The 21,629-nt window shown below is 40.0% G+C and overlaps 1 protein-coding gene across 1 annotated transcript in view; it reads right to left on the bottom strand.

Moving 5' to 3' along the window:
* The window catches only part of Clic (chloride intracellular channel protein 5), a 52,861-nt gene extending 38,402 nt beyond the window's left edge, over nucleotides 1-14,459 (bottom strand). Inside the window, exon 1 of the mRNA XM_076188333.1 lies at nucleotides 14,177-14,459. Coding sequence (XP_076044448.1) covers nucleotides 14,177-14,239 — 63 coding nt within the window. The 5' untranslated portion in view covers nucleotides 14,240-14,459. The remainder of the gene's footprint in view (nucleotides 1-14,176) is intronic.
* Between the last annotated feature and the right edge of the window lie 7,170 nt (nucleotides 14,460-21,629).

The raw sequence follows: 21,629 nt of genomic DNA, 5'->3' as shown, positions 1-21,629 counted from the left end.
TCTTCCGGGAGGGAAATAGATGTCGATCAAAAAAATATCTCACACACACACACAGAATATCAAGAAAATATACAATTGGAACCAAGGAAGTAAAGAAAGTAGGATCCGAAAAAGACTTGGGAGTTATTATCACAAACGACTTGTCCTATGATACACAGATTAACAAAATTGTCGGGGAGACTTACAACTTGCTAAGATCAATAAAAGTGGCTTTTGCTTACCTGGACGAAGACATGATAAAAAAAATATTGGTTACATTGATAAGGCCTAGACTAGAGTATGCGGCGACATTGTGGTCCCCCAGTACCAAAAAGAACATAAAGAAAATAGAAAGAATCCAAAGAGCAGCTACAAAAATGGCACCTGCACTTGCGTAAACCTATCATACGAGGAGAGATTGGCTAAACTGGAGCTACCAACACTGGAGCAAAGAAGAGAGAGAGGCGACCTACTGACCATCTACAGAATCATGAAAGGCACAGAGATACTTGATAGAGAAGAACTACTAAACTGGGACAAGAGAAACACAAGAGGACATGGAAGGAAATTAAGAAAACATAGCTATAGAAGAGAACTGAAGAAAAACAGTTTTCCACATACAGTTTTAGACACTTGGAACATACTGGATAATGAAATAGTAAGCGCAAAAACCATTCACGACTTTAAAAGCAAACTAGACACTGAGAGATACAATGGTGGGACAACACGAGCATAGCTCCCCTTCCCGCAAAATACAACTAGGTAAATACACACACACACACGCTGAGCTGGGAGTAGTTACTCCGACTCTCGTGGGCGGGGAGTTGGGTTTGTGTGTGTGTGTGTGTGTGTGCACGTGTGTGTGTGTGTGCACGTGTTAGGTCAGAGCATTACCCATAGATTGGTCACATATGAGCTCCAAACTCTTCCGATAGGGAAATGGCTGACGATCACGAGTGCAACACATGTTCCAAGACAATGATGAATGGTGAATCACACACAGACACACACCATACAATTTGTGGCACAGTTGGTAGAGTTCCCGGCTGCTACAACGGAGGTTCGGGTTCGAATCTCGCCCAAGGCTGAAATAATTTCAGTATAGCTGCGCTGCGGGTTGTTACTCCAACTCTCGTGGGCAGGTAGTTGGGGGTGTGCGCGCGTATAAGGTCACAGTATTACCCACAGATCGGTCATATACGAGCTCTGAGCTCTCTTCCGGGAGGGAAATAGCTGTCGATCACGAGTCCAACACGTGATCCAAAGACCACTGTGAATCACAGACCATGGTGAATCACACACACACGTACGTTACCTACACAAATATTGGCAAACTTCGAAGTGTTCCAACTAGGAAAACTCCATTGAGGAATTTGATCAATGTAGTCCTAGGGGGAACGAATTACAAGAAAAAGGTTCCAAGGTAGATGCAACTCTTCCATGGAAGAAGTAAAATTACAGAGTTGAAAAGATTTAGGGGTTTAATCTCCCCCCACGAGATAAGATTACTTGATCTAGAGCGAAAAAAGTGAAACAAACCAGGTTCAGAGGGCAGAGATTACTAATAGAGGGAAAAAAATCAACACCACGGATAAGAGCAAGGATAGGCCAACAACAAACACGGATGAGATAATTAACCTTTAAAGATGTCATGGAGTGACAGAAGAGATAGCCTAGAAATAGTAATAAAATGTATATAAAAAACCAGCAATGTAATTGACAAGACTAGATGCATAATACCCTTTGGCTGGTGAGAAGACCACATCAACTAATGGAAGTTATGCCAGGAATAGATCCAGTGATTATGGAAATTACCTCTGATTCTAGGGAGGGACTCTGATGTAACACATCAGATTGATAACATGATTAGGTTGGGTCAGCATAATAGGAATTGTGTGTATCCAAGGACAATAAAAATTCAAGGTGCAAGCCAAGGCAAATGAAGTAATCAGATAGTCCTGGAAATTACTGCAAAGTTTAAAAAATAAATAAATAAATAAATAATATATATATATATATATATATACACAGACGCTCCTCTACTTACGTTCATTCGTTTTACGTTTTTTCGATTTTACGTTTGAACTGACTAAAAAAAAATGGTAAAAAAAAAAAAAAAAAATTGAGTGAATTTTTTAGTTTAGCACGCTCTCCGTAGCTCAAACGATACTTACGCATGACGCTGCGTCCATTGTTTACATGGCACAAACGACAGACTGAACGTGCCTTGCCTCGCCTCCTCCTCCATCTCAATTTATGTTGCTTGAATTTAATTTATTTGAAATTAATGTTATTATTTTACAATGTTAAGTGTATAATTAATGATTTAGGGGTGTTTTATAAGATACGGTAATAGAATTTACGGATGTATAGTAGAGTAACAACTTACGTTCATTTTCAACTTACGTTCGGCCATTCGGAACGTAACTAAAACATAAGTTGAGGAGCGTCTGTATATATATATATATACACACATATATATATATACATATACATATACAGTCGTACCTCGGTACTCGACCATAATCCGTTCTGAGGTGGTGGTCGAGCACCGATTTGTTCGAACACCGAAACCAATTTTCCCCTTATCACTGTCTTTCTTTGGACCCATTATTAAGGGCTAGAGCAACACGAAAAAGTTTAAATCTGGGAAGAAATACTCGAACAAACTGCGTACGTCTTACTCCGCTGGCGGTCTGAGTCGAACTGACGCTTACCCGCTGTTCGAGCTAGTCGAGTACCGAAAATCTGTTCGAGGTCCGATGCATTTTCTACTCGAATTTTTTGGTCGAGCACCGATTTGGTCGAGTATAGAGGCGGTCGAGTACCGAGATACGACTGTATATATACATATACAGTCACTATACGAGTTACAACCACCCGTACTTACGACCACATCTAGCAGATGCCTATTATGAGTTTACTGTACATGTCTGGCAGCACAGCGCGTAAGATAGTTGTGGCAACCAGCATTGCGTACGGCAGTTATGGCAGAGATGGAAAAGTTGCTATACACGTGGTTGGAAGATAATAGGCAAAGAAATGTGAGAGTGACGTTGCAAGCAGTGCAAAGTAAGGCTACAAGTTAATTTCACATGTTGAAAGAACGTGCAGGTGAAGAATACGCTTCACATGAGTTCATAGTGAGTGCTGGGTGGTTTCGCTGCTTTCGAGAGCGTTACCAGGTTCACCACATGTTGTCGAAAGGTGAGGCTGCTAGCAGTGATGCGCCTGCAGCTAAGGCATTTGTGGAAGAGTTTGATAAATTATGGATGAAGGATATTTATGTACTTACAACCATGTCTAGCAGATGCCTATTATGAGTTTACTAATACGAATACAGTACACTATAATAAGTATTTTCTTAAACTTACCATATTATATTAACAACTAAGCAACTGAAAACAATTGTATACAACTGTAGGAGAGAAGCCAAACGAAGAGTATGGGATCCAATCTATTTAACGTTTCGCCCACCAGGGCTTCTTCAGAAATAACATAGTGGACAAACATCTGACTCCTTATATAACCCGAGCTTGCGGGGAGAAACGAACATGAAACTGGTGTTAAAAAAAAAAAAAGTAGAGACTGAACACCTCACACCAGGCTTAATGACCCCCTTATGGGTCGATAGCCTTAAAAAAGTCCACTATGTTGTTTCGGGAGAAGCCCTGCTAGGCGTAACGTTAAATACATTGGATCCCATACACTGCGTTTGGCTTCTCTCCTACAGTGCTGTTGCAGTCGTTGCTGCTTTTACTCAATGCTGTATACAAAGATAAATGTACTGTACCTATATTTCACATTTAGAATGGATTGAAATGGATGAGAAAAATAGATCTTAAAATTCACATATATTTAGAGTACATACAACAAATGAAGAATTAAGAAAAAATTATTAAAAGGAAACTACAATCTAAAAACTTAAAAATGGTAAGCAATGTTATATTAAATATGTGTGTGTGTGTGTGTGTGTGTGTATACAGGTGTAGTATATACATACAGTAACTGCATACGTATATATACTGAAATACAGTACAGTATTAAAACATTAAAAAAATTATAAAAATGAAACTAAAAAGCATTGATAAATAAACAGTAAACAGCTTGTATATAATAATATTCAATAGAAAAAGTTACTTAAAAATGCAACAGATTGATATCATGTATCCTAGAGTAGAACCTTCTTGTCGGTCATTTTGAATAGGATCCGACTTACGACCAATCCGACTTACGACTGGTTGATCGGAACCTATCTAGGTCGTAACTTGGATAGTGGCTGTATATACATATATATATATATATATGTATATTATATATATATATATTATATATATACACATATATATACACACATATACTTATATATACACGCATATATACATATACACATATATATACACACATATATATATATATACACAAATATATATATATACATATATATATATATACATATATATACACACACACAAATATAGATATATATATATACATATATACATATATATACATATATATACATACATATATATACACACACAATATATATATATATACACATATATATACATATACATATATATACATATACATATATATAGACACACAATATATATATATATATACATATATATACACACACACACAATATATATATATATATATATATACATATATATACACACACAATATATATATATATATACAATATATATACACACACAATATATATATATATATATATATGTGTATATATATATCTATATGTATATATATATATATATATATATATATATATATATGCTAATGAAGTTGAGCAAGCAGACACAGAAGCTCTTACAGGAAGCCAAAGCCAAAAATTAAACTACGATGGAAGATTTTTTTTTTTTTTTTTTTTTTTTTTTGTTGTCAATCACAATGTGTGGAAATTGTAAAAAAAAAAAAAAAAAGTGCAAAGGGAACACTACAAGGAACCTTAAGTGTAGCATGTGCCAGAGTAGCCAGGCTGGGAATAAATGACTACTTAATGATTAACAAGGTATTTTGTGTTTGGTGTAAACCACTCCCCAAAATTTCTAATCTACAGTTAGGGAACAATTGAGGCCCCGCATGGAGAAGTGTCCCATGCGACACAATGGCCGGTTTTGAATTACGCACATATAACACTATTTTGGCCCTTCTACTTCAATCCGAGCATGTCGAAAAGGACAAAAACGTGACCTGCAATATGGTTGAAACGCTCCTAAAACCTCACGCTCGCTCGGCCGGCGCAGCAAGTCGAGACTTGGCGTGGAGTAGTGTGGCAAGCACCCGGCCGCGGTGTTGTCACACTCATGCCATCCAGAAGAGCCTACAGTCCAGACTTCTTTGACCTGTCCACATTCAACCTCCCCATGAAGTACCAATATGACAGGTTGCTCACGAGGGAGAAGATCACTGACCTAGTACCTGACTGACGAGTTCAACGCCCAGGCCGATAATCGTCAGTGGTGGCGGGACCTGTTGCTTCGGCAGCAGGACTTCCGCAACCAAGGTGCTCAGGTGTCCTCCAACAGCGAATACGATGCTGATGACCCAGATAACATAAACATGGAGTATGATAGCGTGCCAGCTCCTAACATGGCCTAGCATGTAGGTCATCTGGTTTTGTTGGTTGTTTGTTTGTCTATATGTTGTTTTTGTTTTGATCTCTCTGTAACTCGCATCAGTGGTTTTGTCTTGAAAAATACATTAAAACAATGTTTTCATTATGCTCGTAGCTTCAAGGACAACAAAGTTATTCATGTTTTACGTTTCCAAAACTTTGGAAGCGATTTCTGGCATTTTAAAAATTGGCGCATGGGACACTTCTCCACGCGGGGCCTCAATTGATGCACCTCTTGGAGAAGAGACAGAGGATATAATGGGTGGAGGGGTAATGATTGTTGTGAGAAGTGACAAAATTGGATGAAGCAAATCTAAGCAAAGGCAAGGCTGGAGCAATCCACCAGAAAATTAGTACTAAAGGGCATAATAAAAGAACCTTCACGGTGGCATATGTTCCCCCAAAGACAAGAGCTTGGAATGAAGCCGAATATCAAGAAATGGTACTGGATATGATTTCTCTTAAAGAAAACTATTGAACAATGTAGCAATTCAGTCCTTATTGGAGATCTTAATTGCAGCAAGGTCAGCTGGGAGGAAAGGGAAGCAAGTGGCAAAGCAGATTTCTGGGGAAATACCCTGTTAAGTAAAGCAATGGAGAACACAACATCAGCTCCTTGAATCATGGCCATAAAAGGTTTCACCACAGGAAAATGTAGGAGACAAGTTTTGAATTCTATCAAAATTTCAATTTCTTTCAATTGAAGTGACACAGCCCTTAGTGCAACATCACAGTATAAAGGATATTGACTTTGATGACCTTGTGCAGGAACTCAATGTGCCTAGCTTGCCATCAGACACCATGCCTCCAAGATGCTGATAGAGGTTCTCAGAAATTCATCCAAATCTGTGGACTGTTACCAGAAGCTGTCTTCCCCTGTCAGTCACTGCTGCTATGGCAGAGACCTTTTCAAAATTTATGCTAATCAAAACTTACCCAAGGTCTATCATGTCACCAATGTGTTTTATTAGTCTTTCTGTGATAAGTATTAACCACACAATCACATGACAAATTTATTATATAATTGATAACAGTGCATGAAGAAAGGGAGACAAGATTCTAGATATATAGCTCAGTTCACATGTTTTCTTGTTTGACATTCAATTGTATAATCTGGTTTACTTTTTTCTTTCATATAATTGCTCTGTTGTGTTCTACTTGTGTTATTTCATTGTGTAAATACACCATGGGCAATACAAGATTAAGGCATTCTGTCTGTACATCATCAATAATTTATGTTTTCTAAATACAGGTAAATCTCCATACATGTACGTTATGTTCCCTTTCCATGTTTTCACTTTAATGTAGTCTATTACTGAAGCGAAAGTATTCTAGTTACACGATTTCTCAGATTAATGCTAGGTGAGAACCATAGGTTTTGCATTCAAACATCCATGCTTAATACTGGGGGGGAATCAAAAGCAATGTTTACATTGCTACATCAATGGTACCAATAGACAATCCTCATAAAGCACAGGAACTAGCTAGAAATCTTCAATCTCAATGTGGCCCTTACTATGGTTAAACAAACTATCATTACCTCCATGTTTTGGGAGCACACATACATCACACAATCACAAATAGTTAACATCACTTGACTCGTACCACACGGCTTGACAGCACAGTGCACTCAACATGTGATCAGAGTCCAAATTCTGCCTAAGGCTGAATTTTGCAGCATCACTGCACTACAAGCCAGCACTCTGATGGACAAGGAGTTGGGAGTTTGTATTTACCTAATTGTAGGATACAGGAAAGGAGTAATGCTCATTGGGTCCTGCATCCTATTCTCTAACTTTCTAACATACTAAGACTCAAAAGTATGTAGAGTTCCAACTTAATCTATATATTTCATTTCCAATTATCATATCTAGATTTGAATTCATGTACTGTTTGAGCTTGGGCTACATCACCTAAGCTATTCCACATATTTATGCATCTACATGGAAAACTTTCTTCACATCCTTAAGATAGGTGGTCCTTCAATATTTACTCTCATGACCTCTTAAAGCTCTCCCTTTTCTAATCAATCTCCTTTGTCAATGCAACCTATTCCCTTTAGTGACCTGAATACTTAATATCATCTCTTTTACTTTGATCTTTCAAAGCCGCCAGATTGGTTGTTGTCCTTTGTATTCACTTGTTCTTTCTTATATCTCCCTCTTTGTGTGAGGACAATATTACTGACACATATTCCAGTCTAGGACATATCAGGGTTTTGAGGAGTTTTTTCATCATCTCTCTATCCATATTGTGGAACACCACTCTTAATCTTCTGCAATAGTCCATATGTCTCTCCCACAATCATGCTGACATGTGTGCCAAGTGAGAGGTTGTCTTTTAACAACACTCCCTTCTACTCTTTTGCTTTTGTAATGGGTTCACTTCCCAAGGAATAGTTTAACCACTTCAGTATGATGATGCCTCCATAGGCATCATGAGGCATGAGTGGGTACACAAGGATGCCGATGTCAATCTTGATTATGTATATGAGGCCCCGCATGGAGAAGTGTCCCATGCGACACAATGGCCGGTTTTGAGTTACGCACATATAACACCATTTTGGCCCTTCTACTTCAATCCGAGCATGTCGGAAAGGACAAAACGTGACCTGCAATATGGTTGAAACGCTCCTAAAACCTCACGCTCGCTCGGCCAGCGCAGCAAGTCGAGACTTGGCGTGGAGTAGTGTGGCAAGCACCCGGCCGCAGTGTTGTCAAGGTCAAACTCATGCCATCCAGAAGAGCCTACAGTCCAGACTTCTTTGACCTGTCCACAGTCAACCTCCCCATGAAGTACCAATATGACAGGTTGCTCACGAGGGAGAAGATCACTGACCTACAGTACCTGACTGACGAGTTCATCGCCCAGGCCGATAATCGTCAGTGGTGGCGGGACCTGTTGCTTCGGCAGCAGGACTTCCGCAACCAAGGTGCTCTGGTGTCCTCCGACAGCGAATACGATGCTGATGACCCAGATAACATAAACATGGAGTATGATAGCGTGCCGGCTCCTAACATGGCCTAGCATGTAGGTCATCTGGTTTTGTTGGTTGTTTGTTTGTCTACATGTTGTTTGTATTTGTTTTTATCTCTAACTCACATCAGTGGTTTTGTCTTGAAAAATACATTAAAACAATGTTTTCATTATGCTCGTAGCTTCAATGACAACAAAGTTATTCATGTTTTACTTCTCCAAAACTTTGGAAGCGATTTCTGGCATTTTAAAAATTGGCGCATGGGACACTTCTCCACGCGGGGCCTCATATATTTTTGTAGTTGTACACAAGTTACCTCCGGATTCTGTGAATTGGTTTGATCAGCAGTAACTTTTATATTTTATAATACGAGTAGTGTGATGCATCATACATATGGCAGTCAATGTTGTGCACAAAAATTTGACTTGTACTGAAGTGGTTCAGGATGGCCTTTTGCTGCTATTGCCCATTTCTAGTATTTTGCATTTTTTGGTATTGAGCTTCATTTCCCATTCTTGGCTCCATGCAAATATGGTGTCAAGATCTTTTTGCAATTGTCTACCATCCTCTTCATATTCCACTATTCTAAAGACTTTTGCATCATCTGCAAACATGTTGGCAAAACTTGTTGTTCCTTCCATCATGTCATTGACAGACAAAAATCATGTACATGTGTGTGTGTGTGCACATGTACAAGGTCACAACATTACCCATAGATCAGGCCATATACAAGCAGTGAGCTCATCCAAGAAAGTAATAACTGTCAATCAAGCCCAACAAATGTTCAAAGACAGGTGAATCACACACACGGGAATGAAGCATATTTAAGTTGCCAACTGGGCATTGCAATTGTTTATGCATATTCAAATGTAGCCAAAAACCTTATCAATATTTGAATCTAATAGATTCTCATGCGTCTTGGGAATGCATGCACATGCTCTCACAAGTTGTGTTACTCATGACTTTTACATTATACTCTTCATTATAAAAAACTCATTCTTAACAAAGGTTACTCTCTAGAAACTTAACCCCTCTCTTATTTCCATTGTTACATATGGGGAGATTAAATCTGTTGACACAAGGTTTTTGGTAACATATCCCTCAAGTAAATTGAGAATTACCTGTACACCTAGGTCTCTTAAACACTCACCAACCACCACTTGTGCAGAGGTTTGGGCCCAAGACACACTTCAGGAAATGGTGGCATTCTATGTCCTAGACCCAAACGTTCACACAAGTGGCAGTTGGCAAGTGCTGAATTAAGAGACCTAGGTGTATATCTATTTTTGTCATTGCAATTATTTCTTTTAAGTTTGTACTGCACTGGTGTATTTTTTTGTCATAATCAATAAAATGTATGTGCACTGTTGAAATTTGTCTACTTTCATTTGAGGTAGGGAGGTGGGGGACCATTACTGGGGTTTCACCAGGACACCACACAAGCAAGAAGTGCCATTGAATACCATAAATGCATGAAAAAACAATCATATGAAACAAGCCAATCTTTCATAATCCCCAAGGAATTCATGACCTGTTGGAAACCCATGCCATAAGCTATTCTGGGAATTTATATACAATTATGATCACAGCATGACCCATGCTGCAGTTCCCATGTCACTGATTTTTCTTTCTTTGGCGAGTACATGCTTACTCATTACCAACTACAAATTCAACCTTCATGTTAGTAAACAAAAGTCCATGATACATTTTCACATTTTTGTAGCAAACTGAATTTCACCCATGTGTAACACATATTCAAATTATTGTACAACAATGAATTTACACATTACTCACAGTCTAGTAGAATATTTTATCAATTAAGTCATCGGTTCATATGAACTCAATACAAAATCCAATTCATTAAATTCAAGTTTTACTTTTTTCTCAAATACAATTCAACTCCAATTCAGTAACTTTTAATCAACTCGGATCCCCAGCTGTCTTGCACAAATGCATTGAGATTACCAGAAGATTGAGGTCTGCATACAGTAAATTCCAAGGAATGATAAGAATTTATGGTTCTTATGCTGTATATAGACCTGAAATATTCCAAGCAAGATTCTTTTCTTGCACTAAGTGCAAACTGATTATGTAACAACCTTATCAACATAATGTGCCACAGCAACCAAGATCCTACAATCATATATATAATTTTTTTAAGATAACTGCACAATTACCAAGATCATACTTACCATGGGTGAAGTGGGTGATATTAGAGTATACATGTTGGTGAAATTCAAAGGGATGGATCTGACTTTCCCCCTCCCCCTCCTGTGTTAAATGTGACCAAACATGTTACCAACAATCCCTTGTACATCCACACTGAGTTAATATGAGCACTTGGTGATTAGAATAATTTTTGACAATTCATTTTGCCATGTTTAGCACCAGGAGGGATGGGGGTTTCTGTAGGGACCACAACTACCAAGCTGTACCCATATATACATTAAATTAGCTACTCCACAACTTAATTTTTAAACTATACATAATATGGAAAAATATCTCCAAGAGACCTGTATTTCTCTTCTCAGAGATCTATGGCCCCACCCAATATCCATGGCCTGTTACCTGGGAGCTATGGGTCTCTTACAAGAGACACCTAGGGCAATGGAGTGACAGATTGAATCTTTCCTTGACAACAATTATTTTTTAAGTTCTTGACCTCAAATCAAATTCTGGGGCTATGGGTGTGATGATTACAAATAATCTGAAATGTTAAGGTCATATTCTAGATATAGTTAAAAAGGCCAATTAAGAGGTGGATCTAATTCAAAGTTCATTTGATTATCTCAAGTATTTACCTTCAGCATTTTGTACAAAACATGCAAGACCACATTTGAAATATACAGTTCAAGTTTGGTTTCCAGTGACAACACTGAATGGTTCTGAGAAGACCTACAAAACTAGTACCAGAGATCATCGCTGACAATTCTTGAAGACAAGACTATTTAATGTTTTAAGATTTTAAATAGTTATGAACTAACTGATAGCTCAAAAAGTTTCTGGCTAAATAAAAATGAACCATGGTGACTGAGAAAATGTTAAAAAAAAAATGAAGAAAAAAAATTCTTCTGAAAGTGGTGGACTGTTGACATTGCTGACAATTGTGATTAAATCAACCACAAAATATTTTCAAGAAAAATTATGATAAAATATTTCAAAACAAGTCACAAAATAACTGGAGGCAAGCAACTAAGCACCAGCAGGTGTATATTTAGCTTTGCTTGATATATTTATGAATCCCTTTGTCATGGTGCCAAACCCCCCACCCCCAACACACACACACAATCGTCCTCCATTCTCAAAATGAGAGTTTACAATAACTCCTTGTGAACATTCAGAGGGGAAGAGCTGATCAATGGAGCACATAAAAATTCATGCACATATTCTAATGCCCTTTCCTTTCCCTCCTATAATGGACAGGGGACAGCCACTCCTGTAGGTCAACCAAGTAAGAGACTCATCCCACATCCATCTGTTGTCCTTTACTCTGTGGATGAAGGGTCATCCCCGTCTCCTCTCCCCCACCCACCACATTTGCTCTAGTCAGAGACAATACTGGAAGACAGTGCCTTCACAGTAGGGCCCAACCCCTTCATCACATGACAAACCCCCCCTCTCCCTCATCCACTACAGAACTATACAGAGCTGATAAAAAATTCTTTGGACTACATCACTTCCTCATCCAATTACTTAGTCACAGACTGATTCCATAAGAACCCTAATGGGTCTGTGACATCAGAATGGCAGTGAATACTGGGTACAATTCCAGAATCATGCAAGCATGGATATTTAACATTCAATTTGCATTGTCCAACAGCTCCTAACCTACCCATTCCATTGAAAAAATAATTTTTCAAATGCAAGAGAAGAAAAAAATGGATTTGCATGATACTGGAACAGAACTGAATATCGATAGTATTTTGACTTTGGGTACTGGACTCTGAATTTATATATTCTTTTCTTGGTTTTTCCGAATTTTAATCCAGCACAAGACATTTGGCAACACACTACATTCACCACCCACTCTGATCTGAATTAGTTTTTCACAACTTGACTGAGAGAAATACTGTCCAAGGTCCAACTCAACCCTTGTGACTTGTCTTAAGTATTTTATTTTTTACAATACTGTTTTCACCTTCTCCAAGATCAAAGGGATCTATTCCCTAGTATATTATTATATTCTTACCTGTGACTCAGTCTACATTCTTTACATTTGATAATTTCATCTGTACAAGTATGGGCTTGAATTGTTTGTAAAATTATTTTATATTATGATGAAAAAAATCAAATAAAATCATATTTCGTGGCAATCTTGTACATTTCAATGAGATCACCTTGAGATGATCTATATGCCAGTGTGGGTAGTTACAGTAGGTCTTCCATGCAAGGAATCCGCTTCATTGCTTTCCTCTACAAAATTCCCATTGCCCCTCCATTCTTTACAACCACTCTCCATTCAATGAAGGAAAATACAAATCTGAATCATGGTTAACAAAATGCATTTCATGACAAATAGGTCATCTCTTCTACCAGCTTGGAAACCACCAATTTAAAATTTACACAAGTATGAAGACAATCTAGCAATACTCCAGAAGCACGCATACAGGGATATTTAACCTGAAACTTACATTCTCCAATAGCTCCTAACCTCACTTAACCATTCCATACAAAACTTTTATATTTCAAATGCAAAAAAAAGGAAAATGTATTTGTATGTTACTGGAATAGATACAATAATTCTGAAGAGGAAGAGAAGCCAATGCATCCAGAATTGCCCACCCATAAACCCCCACCCACCCACACACAACTCTAGTGGCTAAATCAATTTATCCATGCTTGTCTTCACATGAAAATGTCAATTTACTAAGCACATGCATCCACCCACTTTTCCAACACCAATTTAATCTACCCAATTAACAATGTGTCCTTAATTGTATTCTATTGTTCTCATTCAGTAGTCTACCAATCTTCTAATTCGACACCTTTCTACAGCCACTCCCTAATCTATGTCGAGCTTACGGTTAGTCATCCATTTCATTCTAACATTTCCTGGCCTGATGTGCACACCCACTAGCCAGCAGTCTAGTCCCTGCCCTTCCTCCCTCGCCGCCCCTTTCTCTCTCTCCCATTTGGCCTTGCCGCTTTCCAATAAAACCTACTGGCTACAGATAATTAATAAATCCCTTCACATTTGCAACCCGACAATTGACTTTCCAAGTTGCTTGCCTCATTAACGTCACGGACGACTTAGGTCACTTGTCTCCATGGTAAGTTTTGAAAACTTACGGTAACTTTTTTTTCTGTTTAAGTTAATTCTAACATGGGTATTTCGTGATACTGTCAAAAATGTGTAACGACATATACTCCCATTTTTGGTGGTACTTCGTTTCACCATATTTGTGCAGAATGAAGTACGCTTGCCAAAGGGAAAGTCTTTCTGACAACGATCACGAACACACAATCCACTTTCCCAGTGGTTTCGCCTGGAACTCCATATACAATTGTTCATAAATATATACTATTGTAACAGCTTTCAACCGTGCCATTATCATGTTAGTCATCCTTCTTACCTTTATAATGAGCTCCACTTCAGGCACAGACCCATTTTCCTGACCGTTTGTTTCATCAGACATGCTTGTTGGAAAATTAGATGTAGTCACAACTCTTCACAACAATCGCCAAACTGACACTGCCTCGGACACGATAAGTTCGAAAGAAGATAAGCAGGTTGTCAGAACGAAACTTTCTTTCACAAATTTCTAAAACACTCAGATACTTCAACATCTATAGTGACAGTAATATTATAACGATCCATAGACTCACAACTGGTGGTCTCCTTTATATAGGACAACTCAATGAATATACAAGAAAATATTAATTTCATTTCATGTCCAGGCAGTCTGGTGTCTACTTTCTTCACGCATGCGCACGAGTTTCTTACAAGTAACATCAGTTGCCATTGGCTCTTTATTTGGCGCAGACTTCAAAAGTATTTCCTTTAAAGAAAATGTTAAGGCCTAGCTTTAATATTTTGTCTAGGTGTTTATTTTTCGCTCTCCTGCATAGGCCAAATACTTTTTCAAAAGATCCTCCTATTTTTTTTAATATGTTATATATAGTCTAAGAGTTAAATTGTAGTATAATCATAATGCTTTTACGATTTTTCTCATAGTATTAGTTTTTATTATTTTCAATTATCCCAATATTAATCGACTATATATTTTTCTTGTCTACCTTCCTTGTAAGGGGAAAAAGCCTTTGGTATATGTATATATGTATGTATATTTTTCACTTAATGGGTTGTTATAAAAATAAATTGCAAATAACGCACTGAAATTGTATTTACTTAATTGTAATATACAAAGTTAGAGCTATGCTTATTCACGTCTCTATATAACCCCAATAAAGAACATGAGTACCAAATCATCTAAGTATCCACGAACAGAAAAAAAGTATACCAAACCTACATATAAACAGAAAATGAAGATGACCTGAACTCTATAGACCAACATAAAAATCCTCACACTAGTCGTGACACAAGATACTAGGCGGCGTGTACCCAGACAGGCCATGGTGATAACACCAAAACTACAAAACAACTACAAGGCAAGTCAAACTCCATAGACGCAAGAATGCATGACAAATTATGTTGGCCCTTTTTAAGTATGCACTTGAATATATCACTTAGAAGACTTATTGTATGAGTATACCACTTTCCAGCCATTTCTAAATTATTGTGTTCAGTTATCTTCATTTACTAAATGTATTGACTGGCGTATCAGCAGAGTGCGGCATCCCGTATCCTGGTGCATGAGAGTGGGATATCCACCAGGTAAAAATGGTATAAACCAATTAATAAATCAACCAACCAATCAATCAGCCATTTCGATTCCACTGCTGAACAAAGACATTTCTCGTGTCATTCCACGACTTGCAGGAGTACGCCAAACTGTGCCACTTCACTCATGCAAACTTCTCTATCACTACCTGTCTGGTCTGGGTTTGCCACGCTTTACATCTCGCGACATCAAGTCAGTAACGCACTTGCCCATCATGCCTTTACACCAATTTCCTTGCCTACTCCCATCTCTTTTGTCGCCTTAATATTACTCCAGTCTCCTCTCTCATCCAACTTGCTCTTTCGTCTTTCAGAGTAATTTCCATAATTTATCTTTCCATTGTCTTCTGTGCACTCAGTTTTATCTCCTATACTTTCGTCAGTTTCCTAGTCTCACATCCGTAAATTGCAGACGATATATACTTTGTATTTCTGACATACATGCAGAGCCTCTCATATCATATTTACCAGACATTTTCTAATCAACAATGATATGCCTTTTTACACTATTCTCGTTATCTTTAGTCAGTTGGAGCATCTAGACGACATGTGTGTACTCACTATTGATTATTTTTACTCTTAAGTTTCGAGATAAATATACGTTTATCTTGATACCTATACTCTGAGACTTGCCTTGCTCAGGTCACTCAGTAAATCTTGATGAATTCTGTTGTTTCTTAATTAAGAACAATGCCATCCGTAAATCTGAGGCGATAAAAATATTCCCCATTAATCTTCAAGCCTTCCCCTTCCCAATTCAATCTTTTGAAAATCTATTTCAGACAAGCTGTCAATAACTTGAGTGTTATTGTTCCGCCTTACTGAACTGTATTCCTTTTTAAGTAAATATATATTTTTCTTGTATATTTACGTTTCACTTTTAAGTGAAACGTAAACATACAGGGGTGGAAAGGGAGCTGGGAGATAGGGTTGATGAGAGAGTATTAGGATGGTTTGGACACATGGAAAGAATGAGTGAAGAAAGATTAGTAAAAGAAGTGTGGAAGGCGGAGGTGGAATGAATGAATATGAGGGGGCGTCCTAGGATGAGATGGATGGATGGGGTGAAAGGGGCTTTACAAAAGAGAGGAATGTCTGTACAGGAAGGACGGGAGAGGACAGAAGATAGGGGTGAATGGAGAAGGGTTGTGTATAGATGATGCTGTGACGCATGAGGGGGAGTGGGTGGGCGATGGGGGGTGAGGAAGTATGTATGAGAAAAAAATTGACGCAGCCCGAAGGAATTTCTCCCCGTCTTCTCCTTTCCTGCATGAGGGGACGGAGAGGGGGGGTCGCCGAATTTATAAAACGGCCTTGCTGTTGAATGTGCTGTGTCTTGCGACACTGCCTCTGACCCAGGGCAGTGGACAGGATGCAGGGATGACCCGTCATCCAGGAGGTGCCAAGATAGGAGGGAGGGAGGAGGGTGGAGGGGAGTGGAATATATGGGAAATGAAATGGGTGGGAGTGATTTCTATGCCTTTTTCTGCCTTTTTCTCTTTTCCCCCGTGTAAGGGGGAAAAAGCCTTTGGTATATGTATGTATGTATATTTACGTAGTCAAATTACAGCAGTACCCTTCATATAAATGTTCCCGGGAGCAGTTATATTGCGTTCGTTTGCACAGTGAATTTAGTATTGTAATTTCATTGATTGCATTTTGTCGATTGCTCGATTAGTTGATTCGTCGTCTTCAAATGGTGTGCAGTCGAGTAGTGTCTGAAGCTAACATGTTCCGTTGGTTGGTGTTCATCTAAAAATTTACCTAGTCTCTGTAAGAATCTTGGAAAATAAATATTTTGCATAGATTTGATAGCAAATTAGATGGCCAGATTCCGGCTTTACACCGGACAGTCCTCTATTGTAACATCTTGTCCTTATCCATCACAACCTCAAATAAATAGATAAATTAACAAACATTTAAAAAGCCATTAATAAACCTATGAATATGAAACATTAATTCATAAATAAGAATGTGAAAACTTACGTTACCACATTGTAAAGTATTTACATACTAAAAATAAAAATATCAATGCGTGAGTTGCATCTCTCACAACGGGCACGACGTAGTGTGGTTGGGCGATTAATTTGCGATTTTGGAAATCCAAAAAACCTTAAAAGAAAGCCTTCCTTTAACTCTGACTGGATCTAAGAGTTAGGATTCATTGCTATAAGCAGAAAGGAACAGTTTCATATTTTTGTACACTGTGTCGCTGTGATGTGGAGATAGGAATTAAGGGGGAGGCTGCAGTGCTTATTTTTATCTTATTACGTTCCTCTCTCTAGCCTTGCTGGATAATGCTCCTCTGTCCACCCTACAATGACAAGACATTCATTTTCATCGGCCACTTTTTTCATCCTACGTATGACAAGAGTGCGCTTCCAAGAACATATTTTCTCATACCACAGAATGGAAAATGGGATCCTGCAGGGAGGCGTTCTTATTCCTACTCTCTTTAACGTGCCCGTGGAGAACCTGGCCCTCCCCGACCTTGGGGAAAATGTCCGCCTCCTCTGTTATGCGGAGGATCTCGCGCTGGTGGTCATGGAGACTGCTGCCTCCTTCAAATGGATCAGCGGGTGCACAATCGCCTCTCCCAGGAATGCAAATGGCTTGGATTGAAGATCTCGACGGCCAAGACCAAAGCAATGAGCCTGAGGACGCGGACCCAACGCCTCTCTCTTACTCTTCAAGGTGACATACTTGCCTGGGTGCCCACAATCACCGGGCATCGGGATCTACTCCAAGCTCTCCTTCACTCCGGAGGTCTGGTACCTCCGTGAAGCCACGAAGAAGAGATTAAGTCTCCTCAGAGCCATGGCGAGACCCCGGCTGGGTGCTGGGGACAAGGTCCTCCGGACGTACTACATTCAAGCGGTTACTTCAGTAGTGGACTGTGCCGCTGTGGTTCTCATATCCTCAGATCGTGGGAAATGGCCGGAGACGCAGATTTAGAGAGAGTCAGAAAGACGGGAAAAATCGTGAGAAGTGAATTGAAACGGGAAGATGTAGTATGAGAGAAAGAAATGGAATAGATTGTAGTAGAAGACAAAGCATGTGTAAATGTACATGTGGGCGTGTTTTTTTTTTCTTTTTCTTTTTTTGCGAGATGTGTGCATCCTATGAATGGACTTCACACCCGCATGTAATAATGAATATGCCGATGGAAAATATTCATTTGGTTATAAACGATTTCTCGTGTATAAGGCACGGGGAAGAGGCGCAGAAGACAAATCAGTAGGAGTGGACGGTGAAGTCTGTGTGTGACATTGTCTTTCTTGATATCGGGATGTCGTAAAGTCACGTGAAGCAAGTGGCCGGAGCCTACTCCTTGACATATTTTTTGTAATCGATTACTTTGTTTACTTTTAAGACAAGTAATCAATTAGTAATCGATTATTTTTACCTGTAAAAAATTATGCAGCGGTATATTTGTAAAGTATAAGGTACACATTAATGGTTTTAGTGTAGTTTCTCTTTCTCAGCCTTTAACCCGTAACTTTTAGTATTTATTAAGTTTAGTTTTATATAAACTCAACTTTGAGGACTGACAATAAAGCGAATATTTGTTTTTCCAAACCAACATCAATAATGCACTGCGAATTACGAATATTCACGAAAAAATATTTTATGAATCAATATGAATAAAAGTGATATGTTATTTTTGTTCATTGGCACAGAGTATTCCTTTTATAATAATACACTTAAATAAGTAATAGTACTGGAATTATTTTCTAATATACAATGTAACTCGGTATCAATTATGAAGTAGGAAAATCAATATTAACGACTTTTTTATTAATCAATGTGTGATTGTGTGTGTGCGTCTGTGTGTGCATTTACCTAATTGTAGTATACAAGAAAAGGAGCAACGCTCACTGGGTACCGTCTCCAATTCTCTAATTATTTATCCGGCCTAGCTTCAAAATCATGTACGGTTCCAACTTAATCTATATCCTTGATTTTCAATAATCTTATATAGATCTGAACTCGTGTATTTTTTGAGCTTGGGCTAATTATCACTTCTTAAGCTATACCAGATGTTTATGCATCTATATAAGAAATGTATTTCTTCGTATCCCTTAGACATGTGGTCTCGTAGTGACGTGAGCGTCCTGGAACTCCACGATGTCAAGTTCCCTTGGACATTCGTCATAGCAGCGGTACAGCAACCCATTCTTGGCTACGACTTCCTCCAGCACTACAATATGGTAGTTAGCTCCAAAGAATAACGGCTAGTACCACGGCACAACAAGCATACCAGGAACCACCACTAACGCAACTTCCCACCAGATATCGTCACTCCAGCCCGATGGCGATTATGCACGCATCCTGCAGGAGTTTCCCTAGCTAACATCGCCAGACAAGACCAACACCACCACCACCTCTCACAACATCATGCACCACATCCAGACATCTGGACCGCCAGTATACAGCAAGCCTCGACGACTTTCCCCAGAAAAGTTGGCCGCTGCCAAACAGGAGTTCCAAGAACTCCTAGACCAGGACATCATCCAACCATCGGAGAGTGCTTGGGCATCACCACTCCACATGGTTCCCAAGCCATCCCCACCGCCCAACCAATGGCGGGCTTGCGGTGACTACCGTCAACTGAACCGCATCACGAAGCCCGACCGCTACCCCATCCCTCACGCTCAGGACTTCCACTTCAAGCTTCACGGGAAACAGGTCTTCTCTAAGATCGACCTGGTCAGGGCGTTTCATCAAATCCCTGTAGCGCCGGAAGACGTCCAGAAGACTGCCATAGCCACTCTGTTCGGCCTCTTCGAATGGAATATGATGGCCTTTGGCCTCCGGAATGCCGCCCAGACGTTCCAGAGGTTCATAGACCATGCCCTGAGAGACTTCGACTTCATCACCGTTTACATCGACGACATCCTCGTAGCCTCCGATACTCACGACCAGCACCGCCAACACCTCCGCCTCCTCTTCCGCCGCCTCCAAGATTATGGCCTCCGGGTACACCCGCCCAAGTGTCTCCTCGGAGTTTCATCTCTCGACTTCCTCGGACACCGTATCTCAACGGCAGGCCTGTATCCTCTCCCTCAAAAAATCGACACCATAAAAGACTTCCCACAGCCAACATTCATCAAAATGCTCCGACGATTCCTAGGAATCGTCAATTATTACCATATGTTCGTCCCCGACGCAGCTGCAAAACTCGCTCCCTTGAACGACCTCACCAAGAACCATTCCAAGCGGTCGGTCAATCCTGTGAAGTGGTCTTCCGAAGCGACCCAAGCATTCGGGCAAGTCAAGGCGGCAATCGCTGAGTTCGCCCCGCTTGTCCTACCCGGTAGCTCACGCCCCCACATTCCTTACCACCGATTCCTCCTCCTCAGCAATTGGCGCCGTCCTCCAACAGAAGATCAACGGCCAGCTCCAGCCTATCGCCTTTTTCTCCAAACGTCTGGACCCTCCTCAAATTCGCTACAGCACCTTTGACAGGGAACTGCTAGCCATAGTCTCGGCCGTCAAGCATTTCCTTTACTTCCTTGAAGGCCGGCCTTTCGTCATCCTTACAGACCACAAGCCACTCGCCCATGCCCTAGACAGGGTCTCCGACCATCACTCCCCAAGAGTCTCCCGGCAGCTGTCATTCCTCTCCCAATTTGATGCTCGAATTGAGTATATCAAGGGAGAGGATAATCAGGTGGCCGACGCCTTGTCTAGAATCACCTCCAGCATCCTCCCTGACCACAACATAGACTACTCACGCATCGCTGCATCTCAGAAGAACGACAGTGAACTCCGCCTCCTACGTATGCACGACACCTCATCCTTACAGTTAAGACAGCTTCCTAACAACCCCGTACCATTGTGGTGTGACGTCTCAACAGGCAAACCCCGCCCGTACATCCCCGCCTGCCACCGTAAGGACGTCTTCTCCTCCTTCCATGACCACAATCATCCGGGCATCCGCGCGACACAACGCCCATCACGGGTCGAGTCGTCTGGCCAGGCATCAACAAGGATGTCAGACAATGGACCCGGACCTGCCTCCCCTGCCAGACGGCCAAGGTTACGCGCCACGTCCACGCACCACTCCAGCGTTTTCCTACACCCACGGCACGTTTCCAGTCAGTCCATGTGGACATTGTGGGCCCCCTTCCACCTTCTCGTGGCATGCGTTACCTCCTTACGTGTATCGACAGGTACACCAG

Source organism: Oratosquilla oratoria, chromosome 1 (genome assembly GCF_046742065.1).
Source record: "Oratosquilla oratoria isolate Oo_2021 chromosome 1, ASM4674206v1, whole genome shotgun sequence".
In the NCBI taxonomy this organism is placed as follows: domain Eukaryota; kingdom Metazoa; phylum Arthropoda; class Malacostraca; order Stomatopoda; family Squillidae; genus Oratosquilla; species Oratosquilla oratoria.
This window is presented reverse-complemented; position numbering and strand designations above follow the sequence as displayed.